General features: G+C 54.8%; 1 protein-coding gene across 1 annotated transcript in view; it reads right to left on the bottom strand.

Moving 5' to 3' along the window:
* Positions 1-1599, bottom strand: part of Castor2 (cytosolic arginine sensor for mTORC1 subunit 2) — a 44166-nt gene extending 42567 nt beyond the window's left edge. The window contains exon 1 of the mRNA XM_076840820.2: positions 1099-1599. Within this exon, the coding sequence (XP_076696935.1) occupies positions 1099-1211 (113 nt within the window). The 5' untranslated portion in view covers positions 1212-1599. The remainder of the gene's footprint in view (positions 1-1098) is intronic.
* Between the last annotated feature and the right edge of the window lie 11791 nt (positions 1600-13390).

Raw genomic sequence — 13390 nt, 5'->3', positions numbered from 1 at the left:
TCTGTCTCCCAAACAATGGCCGGCCTGGGCTCTGGGCTCAGTCACATCAAAGTGAGATTTTCAAGCAAGAACTTTAACAGGCAAATAACAGGCTTGGAATGAATTATTTCCCTGTGTCCCCTGAGCTCAGTGCCAAAGGGGACAGCCGGGGGAGGGGGGTGCAGGGGGGGAGCTGTCATTTTAACTTAACCTTGACCTGCAACGTATTCATTCATTTTGCAGAGAGGGAGAACCATCTCTGCCCCCAACCTCCTCCCCTGCCCAAACAACAAACAAACAAACAAAACAGCAACAACTTCATTATCCCTTTTAACTGTCATAATGGTAGGCAAACAAGGGACTTAAGTTACAGCAGCTAGCGCGCACTCCACCGGGCTCAGACTCCTAGGGGGGGAAAAAACCCCAAAAAACAAAAAACAACAGAAAAACAAAAACCCTGATCCGAAGCCCTGTGGGGGCTCACCAAGCCAACCCTCGGCCAGCCCTGGAGAATCGGTCTTCCCGTTTCCTCCTTTTACCTCCCAGGCCTTCAACTGTCTTCCCCCTGCAGCCTCCAAGCCCAGCCTCGAGGCTGATCCATAAACACGCCAGCTCCTCCCCTTTCACGGCTCGACCCCCCACTTCCCTGGACCCCAAGGAGAAAGGATCGCCGCGACCCTCGCCGGCAGCCCCTCCCCGGCCCTGCCCCCCGGCGCGCGACCCTCGCCGGCACCTGGGGACGAGCGTCCACTAAGGATTTCTCGGTTTTCTGCCCCGGTGGCCGCGCTCGGCGCACGCCTCCCCGGCCGCGGCGACAGGGGCCGGGCCCGGGCCGAGCCGGTCCCCCGGCCGCGTCCCCACACCTGTTTTCCATTCATTCGTTCGTGCGCTCGCTCATTCATTCCGCCCGGTCCCTGCGTCCCTGGGCCCGGGTCTCGGAGAGGGGGCCGCGGCCGGGGACGACAGCGGCGGGGACCCGCTGAGACCCGCGGGGCCGGCGGGCGGGCGCCGGCGGGGGGGCGCTCGGGGCCGAAGTTGTTTTGCAGCGCGGCGGCGAGGACAGCGCCGGGAGCGCCCCTTTGTCTGTCCCCGGCCGGCGCCGCGTCCCCGCGCGCTCACCTGGTCTTGGAGGACAGGAAGGCAAGTTTGATGAGGCCGTAGGTGAAGAGCGGGATACTCTCCTTGGCGACGCTGGCAACTTGCAGCCGGTGCTCCAGGATGTGGAGTTCCATCGTCCGCCCGCGCTCCGCGGCGGCTCATCGGCGGGGGGCGAGCCGCGGCCCCCGCCCCCTCCGCGCCCAGCCGGCACCGAGCCGCCGCGGGCAGCCGGCCCGGGGACCGCGAGCTCGGCGCCGGGCCCGGCCGCGTCCCGGGCAGGGAGGCCGTCAAGTTGCGAGGGGCCGCGAGCGGCGGCGGCGGGCGAAGGAGGCAGCGCCGGCGGAGCGGCCGAGCGGCGAAGCGGCGGGGCAGCGGCGCGCGGCGCCCGGCGCAGGCAGCAGCTGGTGCTCGCTGTAACAAACAACTTGCCACTCAAACGCCGGCCCGCTGCGCATGCGCCGCCGCGCGCGGCCTGCCGGGACTTGTAGTCCTCGCGCCGCGGCAGCGGCTGTCTGGGGCTGGGCGGCTGCGCCACCGGTGCACGGGAAATGCAGCAGCGCGGGGTCCCCTAGGGCCGCAGCGGAGGCCGAGGGGAGCCACCCGGCTTTTGGAGCCCGCCCGAGCCTGGGTGCACGCTCTGTCACTCACTCGGGCTCCGGGCTAAAGCGCTTTGGGGTACCCAGCGAGTGCCCCCCAAACAACTCCAGCGCTGGTGGAGGCCCGAGTCTGGGAGGCGAGAGGTTTAGAGAAATCGGTAATTACAGTGCAGGGAAGTCCAACGGAAGGAGGGTGTGGAGCACAGAGAGGTGGTCGAGGGGTCTCAGAGGGCAGCCCCGGCAGAGGACAGCCAGGCTGGGTTTTGAAGGGTGAATGGGAGCGCGCAGGAAGCGGGTGGGGGCGCGCTGGTGGAGGGCAGCGGCCTTGCAGGCAGAAGGAACAGCGTGTCCAAAGGCACGGGAGCGTGAAAGCCCCCACGACGCTGTGTTTGGCTTTGTTGCAGCGGAAAATCTGAGGCAGGAGAGGCGAGAGATAAGGCAGGCGCAGTAACCAGGACTCGGGTCCGGAGGGTCATGTGTGCAGAGCTAATGAGATGGCCATTTATCCCGCGGGAGAAGGGGTGGTGGGGACCACAAAGGCTGAGTGGGGGAAAAAAGCATGAACCACATCAGAAGTGCTTCCAATCCCGGGGCCAGTGTGCTGGACCCTATCCCGCAACGTTCCCCGCGGCATGGCCGATTTTGAAATTTCCTAGGTTAAAGTTACTGGTGCTTTGCCCTTTGGCACAGTAATTTGGGGACATGATGGGTCAGGTCCACTTGCTGGGGCAGGCTGGGAGCTTTTTGAGGAAAATCTGGGCTATTCTCTTCCACACTCCCAAGCCTCTTCTGCTTAGATAGGAACATATCAGGTGGTTTCTACTCCACAAAAAAGTATGAACCAAGCCTGTGGTCTGGGGTAGATCTCTGGGCATGTCTATTGTCACTAAGGAATTTATCAATCCCTAATACAAAATTCATTTATTTGTCCATTTACTGATTTATTTATTGACTTGTCTGACTCCCCCCTTCCCCCAAATCTCAACTCCATAAAGACAGTGAATTTGGCCCTCTGCTGTGTTCTCCATATCAGCCATAGCCACCCTCCACGAGAGGCACTCGTTCAATATTCGGGGAATGCATCCATCCATGCTTTAGAATCTATAGATTCTGGAAGGACCAAATAGAAACTCCAGACCAGTCACAGACAGATGTGTGAAGCAGTTGGGTGTCAGACAGTCAGAATGGTATAGGAGAAAAGAAAACCGTCTGAAGTCACAGCATTTGAGGCCTGAAGGAGAAGGAGAAGAAGAAGTCAAACCCAGGTGACGAAACAAAAAAACAAGGCTACAGGCAGAATGTGGCCAGTTTTCTGACCTCTGCCCAAGTCAGTACTTTCCAGACTGCAGGCTACAACCCATGAGGGGACCAGCAGTAAAACAGATGCAAAAAGCACAGAGCATTGCATATAAGGAAATGGGACTATTCTCTTTTCTGTGTCTCAAGAGACTTTTGTTTGGACCCTGGGGGAGTGTGTGCGCATGCATGTGGGTGTATGTCTGAACTCGGGCGTCTACTGAATTGTGATATAAAGGTATTTCATGAGTCTGGGTCAAAGATATTTGAAAACACTGTGGGCTTTATCAGTATGCAGCAACTCATTGCCTCAGAGAGTTTGCAAATTTAGACCCTACTGCTGTGACTTGCGGAATTGCACTCATGGAGTTGTATTGGGTGGTTAAGGTTTCTCTGAAACTAGTTACTGAGATTGATATTCAGATGTTCAAGGAACCGTCTTTCAGGTCCCTAAGTCCTGAGGGTGGGTTCAGGCTGGGATTAGGTGAGGCATGGGGGGTGCCCTGGGCCCTGCGAGTGCTGGGTAGCTGACATCCCAGAATTCCCTTCTCTCTTGGTCCCCTCTTCTGGTCCTTCTCTGGTTTCTGGATTCCTAACTGGTTTCTTCTCTGCCAAACTCCAACATGAATGAAAGCCCATCTGGTGTTCCTTCCCATGGTATAGAGTTATGGCTCCAGGTTGGTCCTCCCACACTGATTCTGCTTTTGACCTTGTGGCTTTCATGGGTTTGGCCAATGAAATATCAGAATATGTGCTTGGAAGTCCTGTGCCTAGGAACATGTCCTCTTGAAATGCTGTCCTGAGACCCATATGCTGTCAAGAAGTCTGGTTGGAAGGCCATGTAGAGAAGGAAAGTAGGTCAAAGGGACCCAGCTGGACCCAGCCCCTGCCAACAGCTAGCACCAACTGTCAGACATGTGAGCGAGGCCATCTTAGACTTTCCAGCTGGCAACTGCATGAATGCACTCTTCTGTCTTAGGCCATTTTCTGTTGCTGTATCAAAATTCCTGAAGCCGGGTCACGTATAGAGAAAAGAGGTTTACTTAGCTCACGGTTTTGGAAGGTGAAAGTCCAAGATTGAGCAGCTCCCTTGGTTTGGCCTCTGCTGAGGGCCTCTGGGGGGATGGCCTTGCAATGGAAGGGGTAGGTATAGAAGAGATCACATGGTGAGACAGGAAGCCAGAGGCAGGGAGGAACCATCTTGCTCTTTTATAACAACTCGGTCCGGCAGGAGCTGACCAAGGTCCAGAGAGAATGACGTCAATCCCTTTCCAGGGTGATGCCCCCAATGAGTTAACCACCCGGCAGAGGCCACCTCTTAGAAGTCCTACCACGGCTTCACCACCTGAGGTGCCAACTGGGAGCCAGCAGTGCCAGATGAGGAGTGGGGATACACTCGTCTCACCACAGACACTGAGCAAGAGACACCGGAGCCTCACAGACCTCAGAACCCCAGGAAAGAATAATAATTATTGCTGTGTTAAGCCACCATATTCTGGGGTGTTGAGTTAAGTAGCAGTCAACACACTGAGCACCTTCAGAGCAGCTTGGTGGTGGCGGTGAGGGTATCGGGAGTCCCCTGCTACCGAGTCTATTCAGTCTTCAGGTCTTAATGACTTATACACTGTACATCTCTGGTCTGTCTCTCCACCTTGACCACCACGGTCCCATATCAGGGCATAATTCTCCTGTCCTAGATGGTTACAGTGGCCTCCAAGTGCCTGCTCCATCTCCTCTGTGTCACCAGGGTAGCTCTTGAATACTGTGGCCCTACCCACAACTCTCTGCCTGTTTCCCCAGGAGACAAAACACCATCTCAAGAAAACCAAGCTCAACACAGCACAGTGGCATGTGCCTGTAATCCCATTGACTCCAGAGGCTGGGGCAGGAGGATTGCAAGTTGGAGGCCAGCCTGGGCAACTTAGTGAGACCCTGTCTGCTCAAAATTTTAAAAAGTGCCAGGGATGTATGTACCTCAGTGGTGGAGTGCTACAGGGTTCAATCCCCAGCACCACGAACAAAAACTAAAACCAAGCCCAGATCCTCCCAGATTGGTTGTGTGTCAAAAGAAGGGGCTTCCTGGCTCCTAGATCCACCCTCTCCAATATGGTAGCCATTACACAAATAAGGCTGCTGAGTGCTTCAAATACAGCTAGTGCCATGAGCAATTGACATTTAAACTTTGCTTCATTTTTATTAGCTTCTGTTTAGAACCTGATATAAAATTCAGGTACCAGAAAATGTCCAAGTGTGTTTGGAAGAAAGCCACCAAATGTCCTGGTTTTCCTGGGATGGGGGGGGGGGTCCCACCTGTCTGCAGTGATTACCCAGCACTTATAGTGGCGATTCCCACGCATGAGACCTGTCTTTGCAAGGTGGTAGCTTCCTCAGCCCCCCTGGGGCTGAGATGCAGGACTCAGGGTCAAGAGTGAACACAGGGTGTGTGTGGCCCCAGAGTTCTGGGCTTCCAGAGGAGGCAGCAAGAATTCGCTCTGGTGACTATTGCCAAGGAACACGCAGCCCACACACAGAGGAGTCAAGTGACATTTAAAAAAAAAATTCACTCATGAATTCTGCAGGTCGTGGGTTCAGAGAGGGCCCGTGGGGACAGTTTGTCTTTGCCCCGTGGTGGCTGGCCTTTGCCTGGTGAGAGGTGAAGGCTGGGGGAGGTTTGAACACCGGGACTGGAATCGTCTGCAGACTTCTCTGCTTGTGTGACTAGAGCCTGGTAGGACTGAGCTGGGACTGGGACTGGAGTGCTCTCCATGTGGTTTGGGCTTCTCAGAGCACAGCGGCTGGATTCCAGAGCAGGCACGGCAAAGAGGGTCCAGGAGCAAGGGTTCCCAGGGGGCCAGCTGTGAGAGCCACAGGGCCTTTTATGACCTAACCTCAGAAATCACGAGGGCGTGGCTTCCATGGTAATCTCTTGGTGGGAGTGGTCACGTGCCTAGCTTGTGTCCAGGAGTGGGGTCATGGCCTCCATCCTTTGACAGAGATGTGGCAAAGTCCCCTTTGGAACTATTGGGAGCTGTTGGGAGCAGTGACTCTTTGTAGCCAGCTCTGGAAGTCATGCGGGCCTTAGGAGGTGGGGCCTGTAGAAGCCGAGGAACTTCCTTTTCTCTTCAGACCAGAGCTGCCCTGTGCTGGGTGAGGGTCTGGAAGTGTAAGCCAGGACCTGTTCCTCCAGCCTTCCCCAAGATTTGCTCTCCACTTAGTCTTTTTAAAGGAAGCTTTTCGTCTTGAGATGACTGTGGCTCCCAGGCAGCCGGCCCTGGATCCTGCGCCCAGTTTTCCTGGGGTGACCACTTGTAAGACCAGGGTCTAACCTCGCAACCTGCACGTTTTCTTGGGTTACAATTCACTGAGCTTTTTCATATTTTTGTCAATTCTGTGATGGTGAGTGCGAACGTGCTTAGTTCTTCGCCATTTACCTCCACTCTTTTAAAGATATGCTCTTCATTCGAGAAGTTTTCCATTTATGCAGAGAGGTTGTGAAGAGTCCCAGAGACCCTGCCCTCAGTTTTCCCTATAATTAACATCCTACATTATTCCATGATGGGTTCCATTTGAGGAGCTAAAATCGATACATTGTTATTAACTGAAGTGCACGCTTCATCCGTGTCCCTTAGTTTTTATCTAACGTCCTTTGGCTGTCCCCCGATCCCACCCATGACACCCGGTGTCATTTCGTTGCCACATCTCCTCGGGCTTCTCTTTGGCCGTGATGGTTAATTCAATATTTTAAAAAGAAATTCCTTTTCTGTGTAAACGGAAGAGAGTGGAGTCTGCTGGTTGTAACTAAGGTCCGTAATGGAAGCACTTGGCATTCAGAGCTCGCCTGTGGCCTGGGCTCTGTGTACACTCCGTCCATCTGCCGTCCCCTCCCCCAGCCTCGTTCTCCACCCTCCAGCCAGAAGGTCTCCCTCCCTCCTCTGCCTCGCCCCCCCACCCCAAACACAGGCTGGAAGACCCGTTGCACTTCACTGTGTCCCCTGGGAAGCCTTCTGTGTCCTTCCTGGCAGACAGGGGGGTGCGTCCCCTCCTCTGCTTGATCGTGCTTTGCAAGCCAGGGCTGTGTGACTGCTCGTGAAGAATGTGGTCTCTGATGGCAGACTCCACTCATCTGAGCTCTGGCTCCGTCTCCTTCCAGCCTTGTGGTCTGGGGCAGGTTGTTGGGTGTCTCTGGGTGCCCGTGGCCCTCTGTGCAAAGTAGGATCAGGAGAGTTCCTCGATCGTGGGTTGTCACCGGGACTGCACATAACCCTGGGAATCACGCAAGCCATGCAGGACCCGGAGTAGGCCCGAGGCATGTCAGCTGAGACCTTCCCATAGCCTCGCGCCAGAGCCCTACCTGCCGTCATCTTGTGGGGTTGGAGTTGCCTGACTCCAGGGGACGCCACAGTGTCCCTTCATCTCCACTCGCTGGTTTGCTCCGGGAGGGGGCAGAGCCACCTCCTCTTGATCTCTGGGTTCTCGAAGTTGACCCGACGGTCCATGTGGGCTCCAGTCTCCTAAGTGGATCACCTAAGCCATCTCTCATAAGTTCCTGCCACCTGGGTCCACATGAGGGTCTTCCTTCAGAGTCCTGTGCTGGGGACGCTTTGCTTCCTCGGAGGCTAATTTTCTCCTTGGGGACAGTTAGGACAACACATCTCCAGGAGTCTGTTCTCTGAGCCCATGGGGTTGCAGGAAGGCTCTGATGTCTGGAGCCATCGCTTAGGTGTCCGACCCGGCTCGCTGCTTGCAAGCTGAGTGAACTCTAGGTTGTCTGCTCCTCTGGGCCTGGTTTCCTCCCCTGTCAGATTGGCCTGACATTCGGGACTGGCTGCAAAAGGAAACCTGAGGACCCTCTTTGGAAAGTTATTAAGGATTTCAAAATGGCCACAGAAGAGCGCTGTAAGGTGAGTGACTGGCTGGGTCACCTGCCCGGGAGGTGCTGGGTTTTTCTGTCTTGCACAGGGGGCTGGAGCCCCGCACCTAGTTCATAGATACGGCCTCAGTGTACACTTATGGAATGGAGAGATGATTGGAGGTGGCAGAAGGAGCCGGCAGGGGTGGAGCTGGGGGTGGTGGGGGGAGGAAGCCCATCTCTACAACTCTCCTCTCTGAGATCCATTTTCTCCACCCCTGGATGACCTTGAACCCTCCTTCCAGGTCTAGAGTTTCGCATCCCTGTTGCTCAAAACTAATCTGAGCTCCATTCTGGGGATTTGCCTTTGGAATCAGAAATACTTTATTTTGACTTTTCTTTACCTCTTGTGCAAATTTACAAAACAGACAGACAGAACAGAAAGGCCGGTAAGTTCTGCTGGTGTGGGAGAGCTGGACTGCGTTAGCATGTGGCACTAGGTCAGGGCGGAGGTGTGTGGCCATCCTGGTGAAACACAAGTGTAGGTGGACACCTTTTGGACGGTGTCTGCCGTCCTGGGTGAGAAGGTCGCTCTGGGAGGCAGGAGGAAGGGCTGGAGCGGAGAGGTCCTGCTGGGGCTCTAGGAGAGCAAGACTGACATTCAGCTGGGGCCGGGGATGGTCCAGAAACCAGTAAAGACAGATGTAGGCTCTGAATACATCGACAGGGTGCTGTGAGGTCAGGTGGGCGGAGAAGGGCACGTTGGAGCTGAGACCCCCTGCAGAGATCTAGAAGAAGAGTCTGCGGGTAGACAGAGTGGTGAGACCCGGACCCCCTTCTGAGGTATTGAGCTCCCCGTGGCCCGGAGGATGCCACGGAAGCTGAATGGGTGCCAGCAAGCAGAGCAGGTCTCCAGCGGGAGGGGGATTCGCCAAGTTGGGGGATGGAGCCAGGTTGTGTGTCCTCAGGGTCTAGTTTGGGCTTTGCCTGGGATTGAAGATCCCCAGATTCCCGGGCTCCTGGGAAGGGCTGGGTGCTGGGTGAGGAGGCATCGGCTGATCAGGTGGGCACAGAAGAGGAGAGGAGGGTCAGGAGGACTCTGTGTGGCCAAGGGGTGTCTTTTGCTGGGGCTCAGTTTTTCCTGGATCCTTCTCTAGTCCGTCGATGAGCTCCTTCCCTGAGTTTGGTCAATGCTGAGCACCATGGGAGTCCCAGCCTTCAGCAGAGGAGAGACCAGCTGAACGGATGCCCCACTGCCCCCTGGAGGGAGCCCAGGCCTCAGCCTCCTCCCCTCCCCACACTTTTCTCCAGGGCTGCAGAAAGAAGTCATTGCTCTGATGACACCCCTTTGCTTCCCCCCCCCCCCCCCCCCCGGGGAAGGATTACTGGTTCTCAAAGTGCAGTGGACTGGATTCGTGTCAACAGGCCCGGCCTAATCCACACCAGAGGGGCGTGTCCAGGGCCTTCTCCTTGGTGCCCACTTATGCAATGTCACATCTGATCCCCTGGAGGGTGGGGATTCACACACCCTTTCTACATATGTGGAAATCAGGGCTGGGGGCTAGAGGAAGAGGGGCCGGTGCACACAGGTCTTTCCTCGGGTCTCCCAAAGGCCCGCTCCAGAGCCACGCCGTGGACGCAGCCCCGGGAGGAATCCAACCTGAGCACTGTGCGGTGAGCGCCGGAGCCCCAGCCTCCTTCTTGGGCCATCCCTGGGCTGGGCTATGGCAGGACAAGAGGCCACCATGTTCCCCTCCTCTTGCCCTCTCTGCCCGTGGCCTTCCCTGCCTCATGCTTCTCAGTCTGTGACCTTCTGCCGTGTCCCCTTCCTTTGGGGTCCTCATCTATAACCGAGGGTCAGACTGCAAAACTTCCAAGGACCAAAATGTTGACAAGGTGGACGACAGGATCTGTGGGGCTCCACGCCACTGTCTGGGACCCCGTGCCTCAGTTCTGGGGTTGTCGTAAGGATTTGAGGTGATAGGCCAAGTACAGGCCCGTCCAGTGGGAAGAGCCCCACAGCGGTGACTTTTGTTGAAGTTATTTTGCCCGTTGCAGAGGCTGCCTCCAATCCGGGAGAGGGCAGGGCCGAGACTCCAAGGGAGTGATCTTGGGTGAATTGGGCTTCGATTTTGTGGTCAGTACCACGCAGGTCTCTGCATGTCTGCTCACCAGGAAGGTGGTAAGATGCTGGTCATTGAAATCGTCAGGACAGGAGAATCAGAAAGGAGTCCTGTGAGCTTGTCAGCCAGGGAGAGCAGGACTGGGGTGACAGATAACAGTCTCCGTCTACTTGGTGTCGCTATAGTAAAACGCGGGAGGCTAGCGCCTTATAAAGAAAACAGGTTTATTTTGGCTCATGGTTTGGGAGGCTGAGGAGTCCAAGGGCAGGTCGCCCCCTCTGGCAAAGGTTTGTGCTGCACCCTGTCACCGTGAGAGCCGCCGGGGTGGGTGTGGAGAGGCCTCACTTCAGAACAACCCACCTTGAAGGCTCCCAGTCTAGCCCCACCTCTGGATCAGTCCAGAAGGATCCACTCTTTCAAGAAAAGTATTGATTTCTCTCAAAGGCCCCGCACCTCCCAGCACTGTTATTTGGGGAGAGGCTGCAACGTGAGTTTTTTTTTTTTTTGAGGGGGGGGCATAATATTCAAACCAAAGCTGTGGTTCCCCCCCAAATGATAGTTTTTTAGTTTAGTTTATTTTTTTTGTGGTGCTGGGGATGGGCCCCGGGGCCTCAGCAAGCGCTGTACCCCTGAGCCGCATTCGCAGCCCATAGGCTACTCACTGGAGCTTGTGGAAGGACTTTCCATGGTGACCGGCCACTGGGGAGTCTCCTGAGGCTCCGACAACCCCAGGTCAACGCGTCTCGGGGATCTTCTCGGGGGTCTCTGCAGAGGAATGTGACTCAGGGCATCTTTTGGATGTTGAAAAGGTGATTTTTTTTTTTTTAGTCTCTCAAAATCCTTTGTGACCAGGTGGACAACCTCTGCCTGGCGCAGCGGGATTGCTCAGGGGACAAAAGCCACCTCATGGTGAAGAGGGACGTTCCTCCCGGCCACGGGGAACATTCCAGGACGGGATGGTGGTCAGTACCACGGCCGTCCCAGGGCCCCTTATTCCACTCTCCAGGGACAACACGGAGCCTTTTGATGACCGTTCCACTTCCTGACTGAGTGAGCCAGTCGGGTGACATGCTCGCCCCAGGCCCCAGGGTCGGAAGGCTGGGTCAGTCTCAGGTGGCCCTGTCGTCCGTGACCTCGGCCCGTCCGTCACCCTTGCAAGCTGACCCCGGGGGGAACCTCATGGGGGCCACCTCCTTCCCTTCCTTTTTGCCCCCCACCTTGAGTCCCGGTCCCCGAAATTCTCCCCGAGGCCTGGAGCAGATGGGAAGAGAAAAGTCCTTCCAAGAGAGCAAGGGAGACTCTTCAGTGTCCAAAGACGCCCGAGCCAGGCTCCTCTTCAGAGACCGGGCCTCGGGGTGGCTTTGATCTGGGTCACTCTCAGCCCGAGGACACTCCCCAGGGGCCGGTCTCCCTCTGCGAGTGGCCTTAAAGGAACATGGTTGTGGGGAAGGACACAGCTCTGGCTTCTCCCCCCACCCCTCAAAATCCAGGTGGCAGCTTGGTCCGCAGGATGGCGTGCTGGGGACCTGAGGACAGAGCTTTGGGCTGGCCATCCTGCAGGAAGGACGGGTGGCCCCTGCCAGGAGCGGGAGTGCCCACAACGGGAATGGTCTCAAGGGCAGAGCGCTCCTTCCCCAAGGTCACACCCCACCTCAGGCCGCCAGAGCAGCACGAGGCAGGGATGAGAGGTCCACCCTCCTGGCCCACTCAGGACACCTGAAGGGACTGTCCCCACCCTAGTTCTGCTTCTGGGGTCAGTGGAGACCCACCTCCCTGCTCGCTCCGGCTTCCTGTCCTGCTGCTCCCAGGAGCGCGTCCCTGCCCCGCTCCCCCTCCTGCTCACCCCTCCTCCTCCTTCTTTTTTAATTAAAAACATCTTAATTGATTCATGAGTGTGAATATTTATGGGGGACCCTGTGATAACTGTATGCGCACGATGTGTAGCGATAAAACGGGGTCATCAGCCTTCCGGCGGCTTGACGATTGTGTGTGTGTGTGTGTGTGCGTGTGTATGTGTGTGTGTGTGTGTGTGCTTGTGTATGTGTGTGTGTGCTTGTGTATGTGTGTGTGCTTGTGTATGTGTGTGCGTGCATGTGTGTGTGCCTGTGTGAGTGTGTGGCGTGTGTGTGTGTGCTGGAGACCTTTGAATGCCTGTCTTCTAGGTTTTTTTTATAAAATGCCTGATAGTTTGTCGTGGGCTGCAGTAGCCCCATGGCCTTTACCGTCTGGTTGGATCTTGGTGCCTGTCCTCCCACCTCCCTCTCTGCCCCCACCCAGCCTCTGGTGACCGCGATTCCACGCTGTCCTGCCAGAGAGCGATGCTTCCAGCTTCCACGTGAGAACAGGAAGCATTCGTCTTTCTCTGCTGGGCTTATTTCACTTAATGTCCTCAAGTCCTACCTGGGTTGTCTCAACGGTGGGATTTCTTTCTTTCTTGTCCGTCCTCGGGGTTGAACCCGGGGACGTTTGGCCACGTCCTCAGCTCTTTTCATCTTGAGACAGGGCCTTGCTAAGTTGCTTCAGACCTTACTAAGTTTTGAGGCTGGCCTTGAACTTGGGATCCTCGTGCCTCAGCCTCTCAGACTGGGATGAGATGATAGCTCATTGTAGTTTTGATTGGCATTTTCCCTGGCTAATTATATTGAGCACTTTTTCTACATATTTCTTGGCTATTTGTATGTCTTCTATACAAGAGAAATTTATAGTCAGATCATTTGCCCATTTATATTATTATTATTATTATCATCATCATCATCTTCATCATCATCAGTGCTGGGGTTTGAACCCAAGGCCTTGGGCATGCTAGGCAATTGTTCTACCATTGAGCTGCATTCCCAGCCTCTCTTTATTCATTAAAAATATTATTATTATTATTGTTTCTATTATTTTTTGCTGTTGGGTTCCTTTTATATTCTAGATATTAATCTCTTGTCTGAATAATAGCTTGCAAATAATTTCTCCCATCCTGCTATTTTCTCTTTATTCTGATGATCGCTTCACTTCTTGGTAAATACTCTGTGCTGAATCCATCTCACCCCCTGCTTTGTGGGGACAGGCGTTTATGACAATCACATCCACTTAGAATGGCTGAAATATTTTTTGAAAATTTGAATAATTTCATCTGTCTAGATTCTCCTTCTTTTTCTCCCCGCAGTCAAAGTCCTCTCGTGTTCTTAGGGTTTGGAACTTTATGAACCAGGAATAGATTCACACCTACATGGTCAAAAGTGCAAAAGCAACTCAATAGAGAAAGGTAGCCATAGCAATAAATGGTGCTGGAATGACTGACATTAAAAAAGGGGGAAAAAAGAAATAAATAAGGAAAAAAGAATGTTGATCTCCTAATCCTCACAATTTATACAAACAATTACCTCAAAATGGATCCCAGATTTAAGTGCAAACCCTAAAATTAAAATACTTCCAGAAGAAAAGGAGAAAATCTTTGTGAC

Source organism: Callospermophilus lateralis, chromosome 19 (genome assembly GCF_048772815.1).
Source record: "Callospermophilus lateralis isolate mCalLat2 chromosome 19, mCalLat2.hap1, whole genome shotgun sequence".
Taxonomy (NCBI): Eukaryota; Metazoa; Chordata; class Mammalia; order Rodentia; family Sciuridae; genus Callospermophilus; species Callospermophilus lateralis.
This window is presented reverse-complemented; position numbering and strand designations above follow the sequence as displayed.